This window comes from Somniosus microcephalus, chromosome 24 (assembly GCF_052327205.1).
Source record: "Somniosus microcephalus isolate GS21.2 chromosome 24, FLI_Smic_1.0, whole genome shotgun sequence".
NCBI lineage: Eukaryota > Metazoa > Chordata > Chondrichthyes > Squaliformes > Somniosidae > Somniosus > Somniosus microcephalus.
The window spans coordinates 34,334,802-34,361,856 of record NC_141010.1 but is presented as its reverse complement, the minus strand read 5'-3'; the positions used below and the strand labels follow the sequence as shown (position 1 = coordinate 34,361,856).

The 27,055-nt window shown below is 43.0% G+C and overlaps 1 protein-coding gene across 1 annotated transcript in view; it reads right to left on the bottom strand.

The window, feature by feature from the left end:
- kcnh4b (potassium voltage-gated channel, subfamily H (eag-related), member 4b) overlaps positions 1-27,055 on the bottom strand; it is a 188,330-nt gene that overhangs the window by 30,627 nt on the left and 130,648 nt on the right. Inside the window, exons 11-13 of the mRNA XM_085966463.1 lie at positions 25,708-25,922; positions 8,119-8,157; positions 4,900-5,261 (exon numbers count right to left, since the gene is read on the bottom strand). Of these exons, the coding sequence (XP_085822589.1) occupies positions 4,900-5,261; positions 8,119-8,157; positions 25,708-25,922 (616 nt within the window). The remainder of the gene's footprint in view (positions 1-4,899; positions 5,262-8,118; positions 8,158-25,707; positions 25,923-27,055) is intronic.

Below are 27,055 nucleotides of genomic sequence, written 5' to 3'. Positions count from 1 at the left end.
TAGAAGATAGGAGCAGGAGTAGGCCATTCGGCCCCTCGAGCCTGCTCCGCCATTCAATGAGATCATGGCTGATCATCCAAATTCAGTACCCTGTCCCTGCCTTCTCCCCATATCCCTTGATCCCTTTAGCCTTAAGAAATATATCCAACTCCTTCTTGAATATATTTAATGAACTGGCCTCCACCGCCCTCTGTGGCAGAGAATTCCACAGGTTCACCATTCTCTGGGTGAAGAAATTCCTCCTCATCTCAGTCTTAAATGGCCTACCCCTTATCCTTAGACTATGACCCCCTGGTTCTGGACTCCCCGGCCATCAGGAACATCCTTCCTGCATCTAGTCTGTCCAGGCCTGACAGAATTTTATAGGTTTCGATGAGATCCCCTCTCAATCTTCTAAACTCCAGTGAGTATAAGCCCAGTCGACACAATCTCTCCTCATACGTCATTCCTGCCATCCCAGATATCAGCCTGGTGAATCTTCGCTGCACTCCTTCCATGGCAAGAACGTCCTTCCTCAAATAAGGTGACCAAAACTGCACACAATACTCAAGGTGCGGTCTCACCAAGGCCCTGTACAATTGCAGCAAGACATCCTTGTTCCTGTACTCGAACCCTCTTGCTACGAAGGCCAATATACCATTTGCCTTCTTGACCGCCTGCTGCACCTGCATGCTTACCTTCAGCGACTGGTGCACAAGAATACCCAGTTCTCTTTGCACTTCCCCTTCTCCCAATCTATTGCCATTCAAATAATCTGCCTTCCTGTTTTTGCCACCAAAGTGGATAACCTCACATTTATACACATTATAGTGCATTTGCCATGTTTCTGCCCAATCACCCAACCTGTCCAAATCGTACTGGAGTTTCACGACATCCTCCTCACAGCATACCCTCCCACCCAGCTTTGTGTCGTCTGCAAATTTGGAGATATTACATCCAATTCCCTCGTCCAGATCATTAATATATATTGTGAACAGCTGGGGTCCTAGGACCGATCCTTGTGGTACCCCACTAGTCACTGCCTGCCACTCGGAAAACGACCCGTTTATTCCATCTCTTTGCTTTCTATCCGCCAACCGGTTCTCTATCCAAGTCAACACCTTGCCCCCAATCCCATGTGCCTTAATTTTGCATGCTAATCTCTTATGCGGGACCTTATTGAAAGCCTTCTTAAGGTCCAAATACACCACATCCACTGGTTCTCCCTTATCTATTTTACCAGTTACATCCTCAAAAAATTCCAGTAGATTAGTCAAGCACGATTTACCTTTTGTAAATCCATGTTGACTTTGTCCGATCCTGTCACTGCTTTCCAAGTGCTCTGCTATTACATCTTTTATAATGGACTCTAGCATTTTCCCCACTACCGATGTCAGGCTTACCGGTCTATAATTCCTCGCTTTTTCTCTACCACCTTTTTTGAATAGTGGTGTAACATTAGCTACCCTCCAATCCATGGGTACTGTTCCAGAGTCTATCAAGTTCTGGAAGATGACTAGCAATGCATCTACTATTTCTTGGGCCACTTCCTTAAGTACCCTAGGATGTAGATTATCAGGCCCTGGGGATTTATCGGCCTGCAGTCCCATCAATTTTCCTAACACCATTTCCCTACAAATACTGATTTCTTTCAGTTCCACCCTTTCATCAGACCCTATGTTCCCCGACATCTCTGGGAGGTTATTTGTGTCCTCCTTTGTGAAGACAGAGCCAAAATATGTATTTAGTTGGTCTGCCATTTCTTTGTTCCCCATTATAAATTCCCCTGATTCTGACTGCAAGGGACCTACGCTTGACTTCACCAATCTTTTTCTCTTCACGTATCTATAAAAGCTTTTACAGTCAGTTTTTATGTTCCCTGCTAGCTTACTCTCATATTCTATTTTCCCCTTCTTAATTAATCCCTTTGTCCTCCTTTGTTGAATCCTAAACTGCTCCCAATCCTCAGGATTATTGCTTTTTCTGGCCAATTTATATGTCCTCTCCTTGGATCTTATGCTATCCCTAATTTCCCTTGTTAGCCATGGTTGAGTCACCTTTTTTGTTTTATTTTTATGCCAAACTGGGATGAACAAATTCTGTAGTTCATCCATTCGGTCTTTGAATGCTTGCCATTGCCTATCCACAGTCAACCCTTTGAGTGACATTCCCCAATCAATCCTACCCAACTCGCGCCTCAGACCATCGTAGTTTCCTTTATTTAAATTTAGGAGCCTAGTCTCTGAGTCAACTACTTCATTCTCCATCTTAATGAAGAATTCGATCATATTATGATCGCTCCGACCCAAGGGGCCTCGTACAACAAGATTGCTAATTAATCCTTTCTCGTTACATAATACCCAGTCCAAGGTGGCCTGATTTCTGGTTGGTTCCTCAACATATTGGTCCAGGAAACCATCCCGTAAACACTCCAGGAATTTCTCCTCCACAGTATTGTTACTAATTTGGTTAGCCCAATCTATATGTAGATTAAAGTCACCCATGATGACTGCTGTGCCCTTATTGCACACTTCTTTAATTTCCCTTTTAATGCCATCCCCAACCTCTGCATTACTGTTTGGAGGTCTATATACCACTCCCACTAACGTTTTCTGCCCCTTAGTATTTCTCAATTCTACCCATACAGATTCCACATCATCAGAGCTAATATCCTTCCTTACAATTGTGTTAATCCCTTCTTTAACCAGTAATGCTACCCCACCTCCCTTTCCTTTTTGCCTATCTTTCCTGAATATCGAATACCCCTGGATGTTGAGTTCCCAGCCTTGGCCATCCTTGAGCCACGTTTCCGTAATCCATAAAGGTTGGATTCATGAGTTATTAATGGAAATTTGGAGAAATTATACTGACATGACATAAAATTTCCCGTTTTAGTCGTCACTCTTTGTCATCCGTTATCAGAGAGTGATGTAAGGAAAGGTTACAGAATTCTCTGGTAGCTCCAGCAGTAGGAACTGTTCAGCTTGCAAGAAGCATCTTGATGGCCAGTTTTGATTTCTAGTACAAGGACTGCTGGCAATACAGTTGGACCTTGAGATCATGGCACAAGTTAGCAAAAAGTTCTTGTGAACTTGGTGCCAAAATTCTGCATCTTGCCCAGTTGCACAGCTGAGAAACCACTGAGATTAGATAAATAACATGAATAATCACCATTCTCAATGGACTTTACATTGAAACTTGAAGTACTGGGAGTGAAAGGTTTAACAGATTCAGATTTATTAGATTAGAATGTGTGGCAAGTGTAGCACGTTTGGGAGGAACAGATGACTTTGGACCTATGATTCCTAAAGCTCTCCAACACTGGAGTTTTGCTCGTGTCTGGTTCTGTTGTAGATTAGTTGATGGAGATTGATTGCTATGATTAGTCAATCATTCCATTATCATTGTGTCATATGATTACCAGGATGGCAGAAGATGAAGTAGATGGACCGTGGTCTTTTCTGTCTAGCAATTCCAATGTTCCTATAAGATTGGATCTGTCGGACGATATTTAGCTATATCTAACAGACTGATCTCTGTTAAGATGTTTATGTTTTAATTTGTACAATTTGCTACCATATTTTAGATTTTTGCAGGCTGACACTGCTTTGAGGAACACCTTGCAGCCAGTCAGGAAGGAAGCAAAAACAAAAATATTGTGAATCTTGGAGCCATTAGACAGGGCATGAAACAATTCCAATTCCTTTTAAACTGCTGTGAACCTGGCACAATCCCTGATGCTTCAATCCTGGCTGCAGCTCTTGACCTGGTAAAAGAAAATCTTTGTATTTTGACTGCCAGTTTCTGTTTCAGGGCAGGTGGTGATGCAGGTTCTTTCCAGAAGTTAAAAGTAGAAAATTTCCACTGTTAGATGGTGATGCTTGAGGGAGGATTTAAAAAAAAATTCTTCCTTAACCAGAGAGTGGTTAGAATGTGGAACTCACTACCACAACGAGTGTTATGAATCTTATGATCCATGAAGAAAGACTCATGAAATAACATTGGACGGCCAGCTGGTGGCGCCGTTCAAGGAGTATAAATACTCGGGCGTGGGCCCAGCTTGCCCAGGACATTTTGTAAACAGGAACTAGTGAAAGATAACTAGACTTCCATGTTTTGAAACAAGTTGATTAAAGCCTTGCTTTATACTCGAACCAAGTGCATAGTGAGTTTTATTACGTCAACGAGTAGTTAAGGCGAATAGCATAGATGCATTTAAGGGGGAACTACATGAGGGAGAAAGGAATAGAAGGTTATGCTGATAAGGTGAGATGAAGTCAGGTGGGAGGAGGCTCATGTGGAGCATAAACACCAGCATAGACGATAGCAAAATACTGCGGATGCTGGAAATCCGAAATAACAACAGAAAATGCTGGAAAAACTCAGCAGGCCAGGCAACATCCGTGGAGAGAGAAATAGAGTCAACGTTTTAGGTCGAAACCCTTCGTTCTGATGAAGGGTTTTGACCTGAAACGTTGACTCTATTTCTCTCTCCATGGATGTTGCCTGGCCTGCTGAGTTTTTCCAGCATTTTCTGTTGTTATTCCAGCATAGACCAGTTGGGCCAAATGGCCTGTTTCTGTGCTGTAAATTCTATATAATGATTAGTTTCCATCATTCATCAACATTATAAATCCTAGAAGATCATTTTTGACTAACCCTGGCACCTGGTCTATAAATTAGTTTGCAGAATTTGCTACTAATGCAGATAAATTCCCCAATCCTATTGACTAAATGGTAAACAAACAATCCAGAGCATTTGTATTATCCAGTAAGAAAGAAACCTGGTCAACACCCAAATTTACCGCTAACTTCATGGAAATAGGGAACTGCTGCAGTATAGTTCTCATCTTGTGCGTATCGTGATACTATATATTATGAGATATCATATTGTCACCACATTTGGTTGGAGTGTCATACCTCGGACTTAGGTCAGGAGGTCCACAGCAGTTCAGAGATGGTAGAAGTAGTTTTGCTGGCTTGCGTATATTACCATTTCCACCATTAGATGTACAGTCTTCCTTCTTGTGTTGGGGGCTTCCCCACCTCCTGCACTTCCCTGGAGACCGACTGCCAAGCCTTATTGCCGAATAATGCTTGAGGTCATCTCCCAGCAAACTACCAAGTGACCCTCGCCGGATTGGGCTGTTCAAACCGGGTAAAGTGAGCTTCCTCCGGGTCTTGGTTGCTGGTGAGAGGTGTGAATATTCATTTGGTTCATCCTCAGTTTCCAAAATGGAGGGCAGTTTCTTATTGGAAATGTCACTATTGTCCAATCGATTCTAAAAATAAAAACAATTGTCTCATTAGTCTGTGTATTTTTAATGAGACACGTAAAGACTCCAAGGGGGAAAAATTCAGTTGTTTGTGCCTCCCATTAGCACCTTAAGAGGGCGCTAATTGGGGCACAAAGCAACTAGCGCCCGGGCGTGGCGATGTTTGCAGTGCTCGCAAAAGTAACTAGACATTTTGCGGCGGCGCTAAACACTCCCGCCACGATCTCCTGCGGCGGCAGATCGTGACGTCAGTCGAGTGCGCAACGCCCCATTAGCGCCCCGGACCGGATATTGAGTGGCGCCCCCCTGCCTTACCGCCTACCGCTAGCAACGACAGGTTGAGGGGAGCGTTTTGCTGTCAGAAAGGGACTGGGGGAGCGCTATTTAAAGGCGACCGCTTCCTGCCTTTTTTTGTCGGTGACATTTTTGCACCACGCATTCTAAGAGAGAGCGAGAGAGACTGAGACTTCTGGAGAGATTCAACGCTGTGTGAAGGAGTTTTGAGTACTGAGCAGCACTTTGCAGGTTCATTTTGATTTGCCCTTCCTTGCTTCGCCAGCGCTCTGAGGTAGCGCCTCGCTCCTCGGCCTTTGTGCCTTAAGACAGATGTGAAGCGCCTGATTTAGTGCTCCAATCACCTCCAGGGGCGATAAAAGCAAAGTTTGCCGTCAGAGGCGATAATTAGCGCCAGGCGCTAAACTTTGCGCACGGCCGATAACGGCGCCCCAAACGGGGCGAGACTGAATTTTTCCCCCCAAGCCTTTAACTTTTAAAGAATTTGATGCACCAACTCGCTGGCTGATGGGTTTCATAAGTTTTCTTGTTTTCTGCTAAGCTGAGCTCCACGTAGAGGTGAACTCGAATGCCCTTCCTATAATGCAGCATTCCCAGTGTGACATGCTAGTTATTACGTGTCTCTTTTTGTTTCAATGTAGGAAAAATACCTATGTTTCTGGCATTGGGTGTGAGCTGTCTTGTTAGGGAGGGGACAGTTTAGTCATAAAAAAATTGTGGTGAAAATGATCTTGATCACCTACTTTCTTCCCTCCTCGCTTGGAGTTCCTGATTGATGGTGGGGTATGGTTCTTCAGGTACTGGCTGTCCTCTAGTATCTCAGTAAGTGGTCATTCTTCATGCGTGACACTGGACAGAGTATGTAAGCAGGCTATTTGAATGGGAGCCCTGTCCTTTCCTCACCCAACTTCCATACATGGCTACGTTCCAGCTGACGTGTACCCTCGCTAGCTCGGATTCAGAACCCAACTGTAGCATCTCTACAGCTTTCTCGGCTGAGATTAGCCAGCTCAGTACAGAACAAAGGATTGGACCTGGCCCTTCCTGGCTTGTCTGACCCTGCACTGATCTGGGAGATTTACTTGCTGAGCAGTCAGAATAAAAGTGAGATTGAATTAACTGAGCCAATTACTGAATACCTTCAGCAATTACATTCAGAAAAAAAATACTCACTGCCTGGATACGGCAAGATGACAGGAATGTGAGCCACGACAGAACGCAGGGGACCTAATTGTTAGTTTTTACTTTTTCACAGGCAAGAATGTTCCTTTTCAAGTTTCTGTGAAACGTTGTGCACTTTTCAGAAACATGAAACTTCTAGAGAGGTCTGGGCTGGAGGGTGAGATTTGAGGTGTTGTTTCAAATGTATTCAGAAGACATATTTAACTCTTCCCAGCCTAGTAGTCTCAGAATATCCATCTGAGCCAATGGTATATTGCAGGACACATCACTCATCTCCAACTGCACAGTGGTCATAGCAAAATTGACCACAATGATAAGAAATACAAGAATGGTACAGCCTCAACACAGGAGGTGCAAAGCAGGGGGTTTCAGAATATATGGCAAAGGTGTAGGCTTTCTGGATGGTTGGGCTCAGGAAGAAAACAAACAGTACTTTTCTTCAGAAGTCAACTGAAATACTTTTTAGGTGTTTGTGATTAAAAATAATATTGGGAGGCACTGGAACTGTGTGGTACAGTGGGTTAGGAACCTTCGCCTGAAACTTCTGTGGGGATTTTCCCAACTTACTGCCCTAACTTCAGCAGATGAGCAGTGGAACCCCTGGAGAAACAGTGTAAACGGCCGAAAACGGCCACAAACAGCCGTTATGTCATCAAGATTTCTGCTGATCTTCTGCCAAAGTTGCATCGAGACATTATGAGAACACACTGCAAAAATGCTCGCACCATCCTTTAGCTTCTGATACTTGAGTTCAGCTCCAGCCCAGGTTGAGGAGGTGAACGTCTCCTCTGCCTGTTGGCAATGGCATGCTGAAGTGAGAGAAGGAGTGAAGGGCTTTGAGCTGCAACACCAGGCCAACTCTGGAGTCGGGTCCTGACCTGACTCTGGAATGGATCCGTGTGAGAGCCCCTGGGAAAGTCAGTCTTAAATCAATATATGTCACTATATGGAGCATACCTCCAGTGTCCTGTCAAACCAGGAGTAGAAAGAGTTAAGGGAACCCCCGGAGCCTAGGTTTTAAAGCTATTTGTAGTTTACAAGGAATCTTTTTCATACTAATGGAGCTAATTAATACTAATTTCTTTTGTGAATTCACAGGAGCTTTGTGCATACGTGGAACCACAACTACCGAGAACACGCCCCTAGGTAGAACTGCAGTTGAAGCCAGACAGTACTAATGAGATCTTGCCTGGTTGGATCTAAGACGAGAACTGCCAGTCTCGGAATGATAGCTCCAATATAAATACAGAATGAAATTTCTCAGAATTTTATTGGGATTGTCAAACGATTCCCTTTGTTTCCCAGTTCAGTTTATTGCTCATCACCATCCCAAGGTTTATACCACAATAAATAACGTACTACACACAGAATAAAATAGCCACTGTACCTGAGAGAGTCTTGGGGATTTGGAGAACTTTGAGATTCCCTGTGAAAACAATAGATGCAATTAATATTGTGCAGTCAGCTAGATCAGATCAGCAGCTCCACGAGAGTGAGTTAGATTCTCTAAATATAGATTCAGATATAACAGTAATAATCAGACCTACAGAGCAACCAGTAACTGGTACTAGGAATGTACTTAAAGCTGATTGTGGCAGACAGGATGGTAATAAGACTATTAGTATAACCCTTGATTTTAACTGGTTAAAAGACTGGATGGCAGTGTCTACTTTCAACCCCTAGGACATGGGTTCAAGTCCAGCCCAAAATGATGGGAAGAAGGCCTCCTTTTGATGCGAGCTGTTAAATAAAATTAGTTTAAGCGGATTCAACCAGGTTGTGGTGGGGGTAAGCCCACAGCATAAATGTGTCCACAGATCAGCCTAATTAGCAGTCTGACTCCAATAATCCATAAGCATGGCTGCTGTGGGAAATGGGAATGTCACAATGGGCAACACAATTCACCATGACAACATCATTCTTCTAAGAAAAGCACTAAAATCAATCCACCCATCTCCTGTCTATAAAAAGAAAATTGTTGTGTATGTAATATGTGTGCTACTTTGAACCTATGGACAGGACTGCACTACTTGTGGGGCGTAGTGATACGCAGTACCACTCCTGGCCATAGGGGTATAAATAGTACTGTGGGTACTGATCTCCCCTCAGTTCCCGCCTGTGGGCATGAAGTAAAGACCTACGTATAGTCCCTACCTACAACCAGTAAAGACCTGTTTTTATTGTTACTCATTAGTCTGTGTCTTAATTAACTAAATAATTCACAGACTTAACACTGGCGACGAGTCAGGTTCTTACCCTGCGGCAGTTATTCCACGGCGGTTGAAGAGAGGTTTCAAACCACACCACCCCACTGGAAGCGACAGGCATTAGGACCCTGAAGCCTCCATCAGCTTGTGAACCGGAGTAGAAGACAGGGCTGGGGAAGACAGGTACAGGGCGATAGCGATCGGCAGATAAGGGCTGGGCCGCTTTGAAGTGAGGGGCGCAGCCGGGCCATCGATCGCAACCACCGATAAGGGCCGCACTCGGGCTGAAAGGGCAGCGGCTGCAGAAATTGAAGGCACGAGAGCCGCGGTGCACAGCGCGGGCCATCGATCGCGATCGGGAGATAAGGGCTTTGGAGTGCGAGGCGCAGCCGGGCCATCGATCGCAAGCACTGATAAGGGCCGGGCCGCTTTCAAGTGCGAGGCACAGCCGGGCCATCGATCGCATCCGCTGATAAGGGCCGCACTCGGGCGATCGCGGCGAAGATAAGGGCCGCACTCGGGGGCTGAAGGGAGACGGCGTCGGGGGACGGGTGAAGACCGCCAAGCGCGGGAAAACCGCCATTTTGTGGGCGGAGGACGACGGCAAGAGCGGGAAGCCGCCATCTTTGATAACAAGTAAAGAAAATAAAATCTGAGAAATTGCAAATCTACAATGCCTAAGCACGGGAATATTAGCACCTTTGATAGTGACCTCGAAGATTGGGCCATATATGTTGAAAGAGTAAAAAATTATTGTAAGGCCAATAAAATTCGTGACCAAGATAAAGCTCTAACATTATTAAATTTAATGGGTGCGAAGACATACGGGCAATTGAAACACCTGTTATCACCAGATGAACCGGCGGATAAGACATTCGATGAGATTGTTACTGTCCTGAAAGATCATCTAAACCCCACGCCGCTGATGCTAGCGGAACGATTTAAATTTTACAACAGAAGGCAGCTACAGCATGAAAGCAATGCTGAATATTTGCTGGAATTGCGTAAATTAGCGAAATATTGCCAGTTTGGAACGGGACTGATAGATGCACTACGAGACAAATTTGTGTGTGGTTTATTTAAACAGGATACACAAAAGCGACTGCTCGAGGAGAATGAGCTGACGCTTGAGAAGGCGGTCACTATGGCAGCAGCACACGAAGCCGCAGCGAGAGGCACGGCAGTAATGCAGCTACGGTCACCGGAGCTCAGTGCACACAAATTGGGTGAGAGTTCTGGCAAATGTTATCGTTGTGGAAAGACAACGCATGATCAGAACCAGTGTTGGTTTAAAAACCAAGAATGTAGAACTTGTGGTAGGCTTGGACACATAGCTAGAGTATGCAGGTCAGGGAAGAAGACCAGCAACAAGAAGTCACCGCAAGGAAAATACGCAAAAGTACACAAGGTGGCCGAACAGGAGTCCGATTCAGACGCTAGCAGTATTGAACTGGCTAGCTTAAGGGTACTCAACGTTGGTAAGGGTGCAGACCTCCAGACAATTTGGGTCACTCTTCAGATAGAAGGAGTCCAAGTAAAACTGGAATTGGACACTGGATCGGCATTGACGGTCATAAATAAGAAAGATTATGGAAGGTTATTCCAACATATTCCCCTACAGGATACGGAGCTCATATTGAAAACATACACGGGGCAAAGAGTGTACCCCATCGGGAAAATTGAGGTCACAGTGGTCCACAAGGGCGAAGAAAGTCAAATAATGGACTTATATGTGCTATCTGAAGGAGGTCCTCCACTACTAGGACGGGAGTGGATTAGGAAAATGAATATCGACTGGCATTTCCTACAAACAATAACGAGTGAGAACTCGGTGAACATAATCAACCCAGACTCTGGAACTGATGATGGTAAGACCAACCCGTGTGCAAAAGACAAAGTTTCAGCACAGAATTCCACTGAGATAGAGAATTCTGAGTCTGTCCAGTCTACTGACATGCACATTTCTGAGGGACACCGGGCTCGAACTCAACTCCATTTCAAACTGCAACAGCAATTAGAACAAATGATTCGCCGTTTTGAGCAAGAGATGAATGCGACGAAAGAGTTCTTTGATATAGAGTGGGAACATCTGGAAAGACAACAGAAGCAGCTGCTGGAGCAAATGGAGCAGGAGCACACAAAACGTCTGATGTCAGAGGAGTTAACGGTCAGCCAACTCCTGCATATGCTGAAGGACAGGACTCTGAAATGGGAAAAACTTGAACACGAACTTCAATATTCAAACGAAAGGGGTTCGGAGCTCTCAAAGGTTATTGGAAGAGCTGAGGTGGCAACACAGACTGAGATGACTGCAACAGAGCAGCCCTTGGATGCCAAAAGTACGCTGACTCACGTCAACGTAGAACAACAGACCGCTGAAACGGCTGCTCCGGTAGAGGGATTGAATAGTCCGATCAATCAATCTCCAAAAGAAGTTGAAGTAGTAAAATCTCAAATGAGGTCATTAGTAAACGACTTGCTGAAAGCCCAGAAAAAGCTGGATGAAGAGGTACGCATGAAGAAGTCTCTTCAGGAAAGATGTCTGGACTTGGAACAAAAGCTGGCTAACGCCCAGCTGGGTATGGAGGAAATAGAAGACCCTCTCGCTGGCCTAGATCAGGACGACACCGAATATTACTATGTCCTGTCCTGCCCAACTTGTAACTTCGACTCCCACCATACAGAAATCATGGAGGAGCACCGAAAGTCTACGGAACATCGGGAGAAGGTGGCTCTACTACGGAAAAAGGAGGAAGAGAAGGAGGAACTGCGCATGCAGCTGGCAGCTGACAGTGGAGCCCAGAGAGTCTCCAAGAAGCAGAAAAGGAAAAGTCGAAACAGAAGATGACCCATCTGAACCATTATTACCTCTACCAGATCACACACGTGGTCCCTCCGAACGGAGCCAATTCAGTTCGGAAGTTCAAACTGTTAAATCCATGGAAGGACTATTGAATGAGTCACTCCAGCAACGTGAACCGACTACACCACAGAGATTGAATCTGTGAACTGTTTTCCGCAGAGACTGAATCTGTGATCTGTTTTGACATGAAGTTATATATGTATATATGTTATTACGTTATGTTAAATGGGGAGATGACTGTAAAGCTAAGAAGGGAGGAATGTTGTGTATGTAATATGTGTGCTACTTTGAACCTATGGACAGGACTGCACTACTTGTAGGGCGTAGTGATACGCAGTACCACTCCTGGCCATAGGGGTATAAATAGTACTGTGGGTACTGATCTCCCCTCAGTTCCCGCCTGTGGGCATGAAGTAAAGACCTACGTATAGTCCCTACCTCCAACCAGTAAAGACCTGTTTTTATTGTTACTCATTAGTCTGTGTCTTAATTAACTAAATAATTCACAGACTTAACAAAAATAGAGTCTTGAACCATATTAATAATATTGTGCATCACAACTTCGTGGTCACTGTCCCGTCACCCTGCAGTCTCAGACCGATGGCTCCGATATAAATACAGAATGAAATTTCTCAGAATTTTATTGGGATTGTCAAACGATTTCCTTTGTTTCCCAGTTCAGTTTATTGCTCATCACCATCCCGAGGTTTATACCACAATAAATAATGCACTACTGTGGGAAAGTTCATCTCCCAGCATGTCTGGCTACTTGCTTTATTGGGGAATATGGGGGGATATTGTGGGAGGATATTGTGCTGTGGTGAGACAGATTGATGGTTTCTATCAGAACTATCTCCTAATATCAACAGTAAGTAACCCATTTATTTACACATTAAAATTTCTCACGCAATTTAGGTATTCACTATTTTAGGAGTTATCGTTGTTGTAAAGTGTGAGAGAGACCTGGAGCTTCATTTCGCTTAACAACTGTGTTAAAATAGGACAGACATTAATTTATCACAAACACTATAGCCACAGCACAGAAAGGAAATTAAACATCTCAAGTCCTTCTCCTTACCAGCTGTTCTGAGGGAATTCAGAAATGTTTATACATGTTTCGATTTTACTGCACTGTATAATGAGACCAGCTGCTTCTTAATCACCACAATTTTAAAAAGGATAAGTCATGACCAGAGGCAATTTTCCCCATCCTGTGTCTGATTAACACAATCTTCCCACGAGCAATAGGCTGTTATCTCCTATCTGTAGGCCAAGAGGTATTATGATACGTGGTGAGTGCATGTAATCCCACCAAAATGAAATCACGTGTTACTAATATCGAGCACAGAACAAGACTCCATCTAATCCTCCAAACTGACAACCCTTGATCGCATCAAGCCTACCAACATCATGAACCCTTGAGAGTAACAAACTTGTAGCATAGTGCCAGGAATTAGTACCTCGCAGGCTTGTTATAATCTCCTATTTAGACAGTTATAAACTTACACAAGGTAGCACTGCTGTGCAACAAATTTGGATAAGCAAACTTACATTTGGTCCAGGTGCAATTCTATTATTAAAAAGCCATATTAAATGCTGAAATTGTGCAGAAACACGTATCATCACTGCCATGGAGTATCACTGCTACTGTTCGCGGCAGTTTACAAGTATTAGTAGCATCTCTGGTTGCCAGGGAATCAGAAAGGGAATGATGGAAGAGAGGTGCTGGCTTGAATCTGCCCATGCGTTCTATACTACAGTGCCTCTGAACTCATACCAGCGTGATAGTAAGAACATAAGAAATAGGAGCAGGAGTAGGCCAATCGGCCCCTCGAGCCTGCTCCGCCATTCAATAAGATCATGGCTGATCTGATCCTAACCGCCAATCTACTATCACTGAACCATCTCCTGAATCTAACAGAATTAGACACACAAAATAGGAGCAGGATCAGGCTACATGGCCCCTGGGCCCGCTCCGCTACCCACAGGGCCATGACCGATCCGAACCTAGACTCATGTCCAAGTTCCTGCCCGTTCCCCATAACCCTTTATTCCCTTTACTTCTAGGAAACTGTCTATTTCTGTTTTAAATTTATGTAATGATGTAGCTTCTACAGCTTTTTGGGGCAGCATATTCCATGGACCTACCACCCTCTGAGTGAAGTAGTTCCTCCTCATCTCAGTTTTGAAAGAGCAGCCCCTTATTCTAAGACTATGCCCCCTAGTTCTAGTTTCACCCATCATCGGGAACATCCTCCCCGCATCCACCTGATCCAACCCCTTCACAATCTTATATGTTTCAATAAGATCGCCTCTCATTCTTCTGAACTCCAATGAGTAGAGTCCCAATCTACTCAACCTCTCCTCATATGTCCATCCCCTCATCCCCGGGATTAACCGAGTGAACCTTCTTTGTACTGACTCGAGAGCAAACATGTCTTTTCTTAAGTATGGACACCAAAACTGTATGCAGTATTCCAGGTGCGGTCTCACCAATACCTTGTACAACTGAAGCAATACCTCCCTATTTTTATATTCTATCCCCCTAGCAATGAAAGCTAACATTCCATTGGCCTTCTTAATCACTTGCTGCACCTGCATACTAACCTTTTGAGTTTCGTGCACCAGGACCCCCAGATCCCTTTGTACTTCAGTACTTTCCAGTTTCTTGCCATTAAGATAATAACTTGCTCTACGATTTTTCCTGCCAAAGTGCATAACCTCACACTTTCCAGTATTGTATTCCATCTGCCAAATCTCTGCCCACTTAGCCTGTCTATGTCCCCTTGCAGGTTTTTTATGTCCTCCTCACTCACTACTTTCCCTCCCATCTTAGTATCATCTGCAAACTTTGATATGTTACACTCGGTCCCCTCCTCCAAATCGTTAATATAGATTGTAAAGAGTTGGGGACCCAGCACTGACCCCTGTGGAACACCACTAGTTACTGATTGCCAGTCTGAGAATGAACCATTTATCCCAACTCTCTGTCTTCTGTTAGATAGCCAATCCTCTATCCATGCCAGAATATTACCCCCAATCCCGTGATTTTTTTATCTTAAGCAATAATCTTTTGTGTGGCACCTTGTCAAATGCCTTTTGGAAGTCTAAATACACTACGTCCACTGGTTCGCCTTTATCCACCCTATATGTTACTTCCTCAAAGAACTCCAGCAAATTTGTCAAACATGACTTCCCCTTCATAAAACCATGCTGACTTTGTCCTATTAAATTATGATTATCCAAATGTCCTGTTACTGTCTCCTTAATAATGGACTCCAATATTTTACCTACCACAGATGTTAGGCTAACCGGTCTATAGTTTCCAGCCTTCTGTCTACTGCCCTTTTTAAATAAGGGCGTTACATTAGCAGTTTTCCAGTCTGCCGGGACCTTTGCTGATTCCAGGGAGTTTTGGAAAATTATTACCAATGCATCCACAATCCCTACCGCCACTTCCCTCAAGACCCTAGGATGTAAGCCATCAGGTCCAGGTGATTTATCCGCCTTGAGTCCCATTATTTTACCGAGTACCACTTCCTTAGTGATTTTGATCGTGTTTAACTCCTCCCCCCCTATAGCCCCCTGTTTGTCCAGTGTTGGGATATTCTTAGTGTCTTCTACTGTAAAGACTGATACAAAATATTCATTCAGTGTTTTTGCCATCTCCATATTTCCCACCATTAATTTCCTGGTCTCATCCTCTAAGGGACCAACATTTACTTTAGCCACCCTTTTCTTTTTATATAACTATAAAAACTCTTACTATCTGTTTTTATATTTTTTGCTAATTTACTTTCATAATCTATCTTCCCTTTCTTAATCAATCTTTTTGTTACTTTTTGCTGTCTTTTAAAGTTTTCCCTATCCTCCCACTAGATTTGGCTACCTTATATGCCCTTGTTTTTAGTTGAATACTATCCTTAATTTCTTTACTTAGCCACGGATGGCTGTCTTTTCTTTTACACCCTTTTCTTCTCAGTGGAATATATATTTTTTGGAAGTTGTAAAATAACTCCTTAAATGTACACCACTGATCATGTATCGTCTTACCCTTTAATCTATTTTCCCAATCCACTCTACTCTATTCCGCTCTCATACCTTCATAGTCTCCTTTATTCAAGCTTAGCACGCTTGTTTGAGATCCAACCCTCTCACCCTCTAATTGAATATGGAATTCAACCATGTTATGGTCACTCATTCCAAGGGGATCCTTTACTAGGACATTTTTAATTAATCCTGTCTCGTTACACAGGACCAGATCTAAGGTTGCTTGCCCCCTGGTCGGTTCAGTTACATACTGCTCAAGAAACCCATCCCTAATACACTCAATGAACTCATCCTCAAGGCAGCCCTGCCCAATTTGATTTGTCCAATTAATATGATAGTTAAAATCCCCCATAATTATAGATGTTCCCTTATTACAAGCCTCAACTATTTCCTGATTGATACTCCGTCCAACAGAGTTGCAACTGTTCGGAGGCCTATAGACTACGCCCACTAGTGTTTTTTTCCCCTTATTATTCCTTACCTCCACCCAAACTGTTTCATTATCCTGATCTTTTGACCCAATATCATTTCTCTGTATTACAGTGATTCCTTCCTTTATTAACATAGCCACCCCACCTCCCCTTCCTTCCTGCCTGTCCTTCCTGATCGTTAAATAACCTGGTATGTTTAATTCCCAGACATTGTCACCCTGCAGCCATGTTTCTGTTATGGCCACAAGATCATACCCATATGTAGTTATTTGTGCCATTAACTCGTCTATTTTGTTACGAATGCTACGTGCATTCAGATAGAGAACTTTCAAATATGTTTTGTGACACTTAGTTCCTGCTTTTGCCCTTTTTATTACTTTACCTTTTACTCCATACCTTCTGCCCCTTCCTGACACGCTCTGGTTTTTAATTTCCCCACTGCTACCTAAGTCTATGACCTTCTCTGTTGTCATTTTTATTATTTGCTCTCTAGGAACCTCCCCCCCACTAGTTAGTTTAAAGCCCTCTCTACAGCCCTAGTTATATGATCCGCCAGGACTCTAGTCCCAGCACTGGCCAAGTGAAGCCCGTCCCAACGGAACAGCTCCCTCCTGCCCCAGTACTGGTGCCAGTGTCCCAGGAGCAAAACCCATTTCTCCCACACCAGTCTTTGAGCCACGCATTTAACTCTCTAATTTTATTTGTCCTAGCCAAATTCACTCGTGGCTCAGGTAATAATCCAGAGATTATTACCCTTGAGGTTCTGTTTTTTAATTTGACCCCTAGCTGCTTATACTCCTTTAACAGAACCGGCTTCCTAGTCCTATCTACGTGAGACAAAACTCCATAACGCTGCGTGGTTCATGCTGCCAGGCTTGTACCATAGCATAGCCCATGCCTAATTAATTCTAGCATGAATGTTACCACACAAGGCAAGGTAGGCCTTTCTGTAGGAAACTTAGCACTTTTACCATATTGTGAAGTCCAATAACAACTGCAACAGTACGAGAAAAGACAGAGCAAAAAAAAAGAGAGCGTGTATGACAGATGCCAGGTTGAGAATACAAGTGCGAATCAGGCAGAATATAAAAAGTTCAGAGGGGAAGTGAAAAAGAAAATAAGAGGGGCAAAGGGAGAGTATGAGAATAGATTGGCAGCTAACATAAAAGGGAATTCAAAAGTCTTCTATAGGCATATAAATAATAAATGGGTAGTAAGAGGGGGGGTGGGGCCGATTAGGGACCAAAAAGGAGACCTACGTATGGAGACAGAGGGCGTGCCTGAGGTACTAAATGAGTACTTTGCATCTGTCTTCACCAAGGAAGAAGATGCTGCCAAAGTCATAGTGAAAGAGGAGATTGTGGAGATACTGGATGAGATAAAAATTGATAAAGAGGAGGTACTAGAAAGGCTGCCTGTATTTAAAGTTGATAAGTCACCAGGACCAGATGGTATGCATCCTAGGATGCTGAGGGAGGTTAAGAAGGAAATCAGAGATACTGGCCATAATCTTCCAATCCTCCTTACATACTGGGGTGGTGCCAGAGGACTGCAAATGTTACACCCCTGTTCAATAAAAAAAGACTTGCATTTATATAGCACCTTTCACGACCACTGGACGTACCAAAGTGCTTTACAGCCAATGAAGTACTTTTTGAAATGCAGTCACCATTGTAATGTAGGAAACGCAGTAGCCAATTTGCGCACAGCAAGCTCCCACAAACAGCAATGCAATAATGACCAGATAATCTGTTTTTGTTATATTGATTGAGGGATAAATATTGGCCAGGACACCGGGGATAACTCCCCTGTTCTTCTTCGAAATAGTGCCATAGATTATCTTTTACATCCACCGTAGAGCTGATGGGACCTTGGTTTAATGTCTCATCTGAAAAAGTGTGTAAAGATAAACCCAGCAACTACAAGTCAGTTTAACATCGGTAGTGGGGAAGCTTTTAGAAACGATAATCAGGGACAAAGTTAACAGTCACTTGGACAAATGTGGATTAATTAAGGAAAGCCAGCATGGATTTGTTAAAGGCAAATCGTGTTTAACTAACTTGTTCGAGTTTTTTGATGAGGTAACAGAGAGAATTGATGAGGGCAATGTGGTTGACATGGTGTATATGGATTTCCAAAGGTGTTTGATAAAGTACCACATAATAGGCTTGCCAGCAAAGTTGAAGCCCATGGAATGAAAGGGACAGTGGCAGCATGGATTCAAAATTGGCTAAGTGACAGGAAACAGAGTAGTGGTGAACAGTTGTTTATCGGACTGGAGGAAGGTGGTATTCCCCAGGGGTCGGTACTAGGACCACTGCTTTTCTTGGTATATATTAATGACTTGGACTTGGGTGTACAGGGCACAATTTCAAAATTTGCAGATGACAAAAAACTTGGAAGGAAAGTTTACAGTGAGGAGGATAGTGATAGATTTCAAGAGCACTTAGACAGGCTGGTGTAATGGGTGGACAGGTGGCAGATGAAATTTAACGCAGAAAAGTGTGAAGTGATACATTTTGATAAGAAGAACGAGGTGAGGCAATATAAACTAAATAGTACAATTCTAAAGTGGGTGCATGATAACAGAGAGACCTGGGGGTATATGTGCACAAATCATTGAAGGTGGCAGGGCAGGTTGAGAAAGCGGTTAAAAAAGAATACGGGATACTGGGCTTCATAAATAGAAGCATAGAGTACAAAAGCAAGGAAGTTATGATGACTCTTTAGAAAACACTGGTTCAGCCTCAGCTGGAGTATTGTGTCCAATTCTGGGCACCGCACTTTAGGAAGGATGTGAAGGCTTTAGAGAGGGTGCAGAAAAGATTTACGAGAATGATTCCAGGGATGAGGGACTTCAGTTACATGGATAGACTAGAGAAGCTGGGGTTGTTCTCCTTAGAGCAGAGAAGTTTGAGAGGAGTTTTGATAGAGGTGTTCAAAATCATGAGGGGTCTAGACAGAGTAGATAGAGGGAAACTGTTCCCATTGGTGGAAGGGTCGAGAACCAGAGGACACAGATTTAAGGTGATTGGCAAAATAACCAAAGGCGACAAGAAAAAAAACTTTTTTACGCAGCAAGTGGTTAGGATCTGGAATGCAGTGCCTGAAAGGGTAGTGGAGGCAGGCTCAATCATGGCTTTCAAAAGGGAGTTGGATAAGTACCTGAAGGAAAAAAATTGCATGGCTACGGGGAAAGAGCGGGGGAGTGGGACTAGCTGAAGTGCTCTTGCAGAGAGCCGGCACGGGCTCGACGGGCCGAATGGCCTCCTTTTGTGCTGTAACCATTGTATGATTCTAAGTTCCCAGGGGTGTTGAATGTTATGCATGTAGTAGCGATCTCCCAAGCTTTTACTCATAGTTAGTTGAAGGAAATGGTACATTTTTTAAATTGTGTTTGTTGTAACAGGACAAAAATGGTGGACAAACTGGGATGACTCATCCACCAGTGGTGGCACTGGTGGGAGGTCTGAATAGCAGGTGTTACAGCTTTAACTTAAAAATATTAAAAGTAATAGAAAGGTGTTAATAAAATATATATATATATATATATATATATATATATAAAAATAAAAGCAAAATATTGTGGATGCTGGATATCTGAAATAAAAAATAAGAACAGTTCTGGCAAAAGGTCATTGACCTAAAACGTTAACTCTGTTTCTCTCTCCACAGATGCTGCCTGACCTACTGAGTATTTCTAGCATTTTCTATCGTTAATACATATATATAAAAATTTGATACGGTAGTGCAGTGGTTATGTTATTGAATTAGTAATCCAGAGGTCTGAATTTATAATTCAAAAGTACTTCAAATGGCTATAAAGCATTTTGAGGCATTGTAAAAGGCACTGCATATATTTATATTTAGAGATAGATACACACTCACAATCACATTTCTGATGTCTGGATAATAGAGCCTCTGAGCCTTCTAATAATAAAACCATGAATTTTAATCTATCCTAGCAACTATGATATAATCTTGTGGATTAAGCTCAGCAATTGCTTTAACATTCTAATAAATACAGCTGGATTATAATTTTAAACACATTTTTAGAAGCAGTGAAAAGCTTTGCGATGAGCACATCACCCTCCCACCAAGCTTCTATCCTGCATGCACATAGTTCTCAGCCCTTGTCATGATAACAAATGTTAAAGCGCAGTTTTCTGCAATGTACTCCAGATTAGTATACCCATGAGATGACTCCTTAATAAAAAGTGTCCCATGTGATGGGTTCTAAATCTGATTTCTGCTGTTGACTTGGCTAAGTAGGCCACAGTGTGATGCCTCTATAAACATACAGCTCTCAACAGAAGTCCACACAAACACATGTCCTAAAAGGGATTTGTGCAAGTCTCTTAATGCGACAGCCTTTCAAGTCAGGTTTTTTCTGATAGTGGAAAAAATGGGTTTGATGCTGTGAAAGACATTATTCTTTCATTATTGTAATACCTTAATTGTTCCTCCCCCAGTATGCAGCCATATTACCCACTAAAATAGTGAGTTTCACTCCCAGAGACAGAAAGGGGGAATTTCTGATCCAATTTGATGTACAGAAAACCCTCCTGCGCCAATCACTTCCCTTCTGCAAACTGGGTTTGAATGAAGCCCAGTACTATGTGAAATAGCCATCAGGCAACCTAACCCGGTTTCTCATGGGCATGTGTTTGCAATACAAATGGTAGATCACAAACAGATAGCAAATAATGAATATCAATCAGCAAAATCATAAGGATGACTGGTGTAGGAAATAAGAAAGATTTACATTGGTGCAGTCGGGTTCCTCTTCTGAAGATGGACATTGTCGGGGTAAAGCAGAGGGAATTTGTCTACATAGATAATTAGTAATGTCCCTGACCTGTGAGTGCTTAATGCTGACACTAGCTGCCAAGGAAAATGCTGGTGGATGTCAGGAAAAACCATTGGGCCCAGCCCATTGATATTTATTGCAGCAATGAGACACTTAGGGCTGGATTTTCATTCAGAAGTTGGGAAGGAGGTGGGACTACAACTTTCGGGTTGTAGTCCTGCTTCCATCGAGATGCGGCCAATCCACTCGATTTTCACTTGATTGACCTTGTTGAGCCCGCCCAGCGGGCTCAGCAGGCCAATTAAGGGCCACCTGGCAACAGGTGACGTCACAGACTGAAATTTCATCTGTCAAGACGTGTTGACAGATGAAATATCAGTATTTCACAGCTGTTTGAAGCTATCAAACACTGACAGTCTTAACTCTAACCCGAGTCCTTCTACGCAGACTCAGTTAGAAATCATGCCGGCACTGAAAGCTGCAGGCTGTCACTTTTGACAGATCGCAGCCATTCTGCTTTCTGTGCCGGCTGAGTGATGGACTCCCGAAGCTGAGAGGAAGGCAGGCTGTAAAGGTAAGTACAGGTAATTTAAACTTCTTTACACACTTTAGACACACCAAACACACTTACCTTTGCACTCATGCACCCATCACTCACCTGAACACCGACATCTCGACCCCTCCAAGTCCTTCAACCCGACGGTCCGACTCGTCTAACCTGGCGTGGTTTGGAGCCGTCAGGAATCCCACACGACAACCTTCAAAATAGGGATTAGGCTAAAAACTGCCTGTTAACAGGCAGTTAATTGGCACTAATCCCTTCCCGCCTCGGGTCGGCGGGTACCCGCCTCCTTTGAAACTTACATGGAGACGGGTTTTGGGCGGGATGGTGTTGGGACCCCCGAATTCGGGATTTTAGCCCCCCGCACGCCTAAAAGCCCGCCTCACGGCACACTGAAAATCGACCCCTTACATTTTGCCAGTGTGAGGACACAAGCACGATTTTCTTTTATATTTATTTTTAGGCCTCCTGTGATGTTGCTCACAGTTAGCCCAGGGTTCTGGAGCGTAGTTTCTACTGTTCACGATGCGATCTGTCAAAATCTGCAGCATTCAGCTTTCTGCTCTGGAGCGATCTCTAAATCAGCCTGAGAGGAAGGAATTAACTTAGAGTACACTTAGCCCTTCCCTGCTGCTTGCACTCGCTGACCTCCTGCTCATATCTCTTGGGTTAAGGTTCCAATACTCATCTCGCTGCTACTGCTGGTCAAGTCTGACAAGTGCTTTGTTACCAGTCCCCCATACTGGTGACTTACGGCAGCTTTCTGTTTGTGGTTTTGCAATATGATTGATCAGTCTGGACCAAGTAGACAGCAATAAGATCATAAGATCATAAGAAGTAGGAGCAGGAGTAGGCCATACAGCCCCTCGGGCCTGCTCTGCCATTCAATAGGATCATGGCTGATCCGAACCTAGACTCACGTCCACTTCCCTGCCCTCTCCCCGTAACCCCCAATTCCCTTATCTGCTAGGAAACCGTCTATCTCCGTTTTAAATCTATTTAATGTTGCAGCTTCCACAGCTCTCTGGGGTAGCAAATTCCATAGATTTACCACCCTCTGAGTGAAGAAGTTTCTCCTCATCTCAGTTTTGAAAGGGCAGCCCCTTATTCTAAGATTATGCCCCCTAGTTCTAGTCTCACAAATCAGTGGAAACATCCTCACTGCATCCACCAGATCAATCACCCTCACAATCTTATATGTTTTGATAAGATCGCCTCTCATTCTTCTGAACTCCAATGAGTAGAGGCCCAACCTACTCAACCTTTCCTCATACGTCAACCCCCTCATCTCCGGAATCAACCGAGTGAACCTTCTCTGAACCGCAAAGATCCTTCAATCATACAGACACAAAACTTTTTTTTTAAATTACTAATAAGTTGACCATAGTTTTCCCATGATCAGTTCATTAATATGCTTTTTTATATATACACAAGTTGTGGAGGAGTTAAAAAAAATCAAGCTAATTGCCAAAGTTCACAGTAGAATCAATAGCCACAAAACATGCATTACTGCAGATGTGGAGTGCCCTAGTGTTTTATTGACTTATTAAGACTGGTCATCATTTACTTGAGCTCAGACAATGGTACTTACCACTCTTTGTTATTAATTGTGCTCTTTTTCTTTAACACCAATCAGGAACAGCTGAAATTTGTATTTATCACACAATTGAGACTCCGTTCTCCTGACCCTCCCACCCACTGAGAAGAAAATGGCCATAAGACAACATCGTTTAGATATCTGGCAAAAACTTGCATAGAAATGAGACTTAAAATAGCGTAGAATCTGGCATATTGAAAAAGATTGCATATAGTTTAGTTATTCTTCACACTGAATTCTGAATCTGGAATTATTCCCCAAATCCAAACATATACTCAATATCCATGTATTTTCAGGGTAATCCAACATGTCAGATTAGGGTGGCCTTCAGCAAGAAATGACCAGTCTTTAATAAAATTTCCAATAAACAGTAAACACATGTAAAGGGGAGTTTTAGTCAGGTGATGTGCGAGGATTGCTTGCAGATTGAACACCAGATTTAATGACTATAACGTAATGCTATGGTGATCCCATCTGCATAGAGGAAGGTGAAAACATTTTCTTGTTCATTGATCATCAGATTCCCTTCCTTGATTTTGATTAGTAGCTTTTATGGAATTAAATTTCACTAATGATTCACTAATTACTGGACAAAAATCCCTGACATGCAAACCGCAAATAAGATGATGTCTCTTGGGGCTTAATGGACAATTTACTGAGGTTGATGTGCAGTCACATAAGAACACAAGACAGATGCCATGGAAGGCGGCCATTCTGCCATTCTTAGCTCATCCATTCAAAATATCCTATAGTTCCCCCATCACATCCTCCAATGGTTCTGGAATGTCTACTACCCTATGCAGAAGTCCATTCTGTGTGTTGATCACTTATTGTGTGAAAAATAACTTCTTGATATTGGTCCTAAATTTATCTTTTACTAGTTTGTACTCATAGGGCTCGAATTTCATTGGGCCATTGAGGCAGGATGGGAGGCGTGTAGGGGGTTAAAATCGTGAAATCAGGGGGGCACAAACCCATCCCGCCTCCATGCCTGTTTCACAGGGGGCGGGTACCCAGCCTGAGCGGAAGGAATTAACTTAGAGTACAGATTGTCAGTGTTTGACAGCTTCAAAGAGCTGTAAAACGCTGATATTTCATCTGTCAGAAGCTCTTGACAGATGAAATGTCAATCTGTGACATCACCTGTTGCCGGGTGGCCCTTAATTGGCCTGCTGAGCCCACTGGGCGGGCTCAACAAGGTCAATCAAGTGAAAATCGCGTGGGTTGGCCACAACTCGATGGAGGTGGGACTACAACCCCAAAAGTTGTAGTCCCACCTCCTACACTCCTCCATTGATAAAATCCAGCCCGTAGTGTTCCCAAATTACCTTTTTTCCCCAATACCATACAATTCTGCATATTGAATGTTTGGGCTAGAATAGTTGGATAAATTCCCAAGATCCACAAAATGTATGTTTTCAGAATTATCAGAACACATTTGGATTCAAGCAGTTTTACTATAGAATGATTTGAAAGATGAATCTTGATATACAGTGCAATGCATGGAAACCAGGTTTTAGTGAGATACTCAAATGAGTGGATTAATTCACATGGATGACACATTCTGATAAATAACTTCAATGGCTCAGTACTCTTGAGTCTTGGTTTTGTCTCCTGCTCACCAATCTAGGTTGGATTCTAATTGGTTTTGTTGTAAGAAAAGAACATTTGCTATTGATAATTATATTCACTGATAGAAATGTATTGCACATAGACAAATACATCGGGGCAGGAGTTTACTCCGTGGGTGCAACCCAGAAGTTAGACCTGAAAATGCAATCATTTTGCTGATGTCAAGTTATGCCCAAGTGTCCTGCCAATCTCATTAGAATATGCTGCAATTTAAAATGGGCAGAAATCAGCATAAACAATCGGGGCCCAAGGAAACGCCAAACACACACCATTGATTTTTACTTTAAGTATGAAAAAAGTTTCAACTTTTTCACCCATCATTCATGCACATCAGGCACTGCATGCTTAGGAACCTGCAATCAGGGCCGATTTTCCGTCTTTAACATTGAATGCACTGTCTAATGTAGGCTAAGAAACAAAAAATACAGAGTAGGTCTCAGTGAGTATTAAAAAACCCTCAAATAAACTGCAATAAAACACCAGAAACACGGATTGTTTCCTCCAAGCTCAATTAGAGGATACTCGAAATTGACAGTTGGGGGCGTGGCCAGTTTAGTGGGCAGAGATTAGTTTGGACGGAGAGCTTAATGAACAGCTGTAAAAGATCGAGGAGACTTGGGAATATTGTAGTTATGTGCGCAACGCACACACGGCCAAAATTCAGAGATCGCTTAAGCCATTGGTTTGCGCCCAAGTTATGTGGGTCTCTGGCCGCAAGTGCAAAGGAAACTCCAGACCATCGTATCTGAGCCCAAGCTTTCAAACAATCGTGTTTCTAAAATGTGATTTCTAAAAGTAAAATATTTTCAGAGGTCAACTCTTACCAATGCTTCACGTCCTTCTTCAAGGTTGACGGTCAGGTCACGGTGGATCTCAGACAGGAATTTGCTTGAATATTCAGGATAGAGCTCCAGTACCTCATATAGGCCCCTCAGACTGATGTATTGCAGGTCACAATAAGTTAATGCTTTGACATCAGCATTTGTTTTAATCACCCGGCCCTTGGTTGAGAGATCTGCACCAATCAGGTCCCCTTTGCCTGGAATGGAAAACAGTACCGAGAATCTTAAAGCAATTTAAACGTCAATTCATTTTAAATCCAAATCATTTTGGTGGATGCGAATTGGGGAAAGTAATCTTGAGCAGAGGTTGACTTGGGGTTTCTGGCGACTTAAAACAGGAGTGAAAAAGTGCTCCCTTTATGAGACAGAACTGCATTCAGAAAGATATGCTGATACGGTTACAACCTTCTCAAGGGCAATTAGGAATGGGCAATAAATGCTGGCCTTGCCAGCAATGCCCACATCCCACAAAAAACAAATTTAAAAAAAGGAGGCTCGTGTGGAGCATAAACTCCAGCACAGACCAGTTGGGCCGAATGGCCTGCTTCTGTACTGTAAATTCGGTGTAACTCTACGTATGTAATAAAAATATATTACAAACATTTCTACTCAATAGATATTAAAGAAAGAGAGAACTGGATATGGCTTTTTTAAAAATCCATATCTATATTTACCATTCAAGTTCAATTAAAATTAAAATTTCATTTATCACTCAATCAAAATCAATGAGATTAGGCAGCACAAGGGGGCAGATCTTTGAAGCACCAACATGACTCCTAGGACCAGTGATCTCCCCGTGTGGCGAAATTCCAGTCTCAGTCTTGCTGTTAGAGGAAATACTGAGTGGTGACCCGACACTTCCTTGTGAAGTAGGTTCTTCTTTACAGTACTTCCTTACAGTAAACCAAAGCCACGAGGCATTATATGATTTACCTATCAATGGGCAGTTACAAAATACCACTGTCAAAACCCAGGAGCCTGTCTGACTAATGGGATATGGGATGGAAGATCTAAGGAAGGAAATTTGAAACTTACCAAGAAAACGGAGCTTTAATTTGATTTCTTATTCTTCTGACAATTCCCATATGTTTCTTTGTAAAGACATACCAAGGACAGTCTATAGATTATCTCCCCATATAATACCTTTAATTTTCTCCCAAAATCCAACATTAACTTTTACTCTTCAGGCTATGTAATCATGAACATTTGACCTTAAGATAATTATCTCCAGTTTTCTTACACTTTGTTTTTCCACACTGTAAAAGCATATGTTCTGCTAAGTATGCTTTGACTCCATTTTGTCTACACAAGCTAGATCAAGAAACCTACT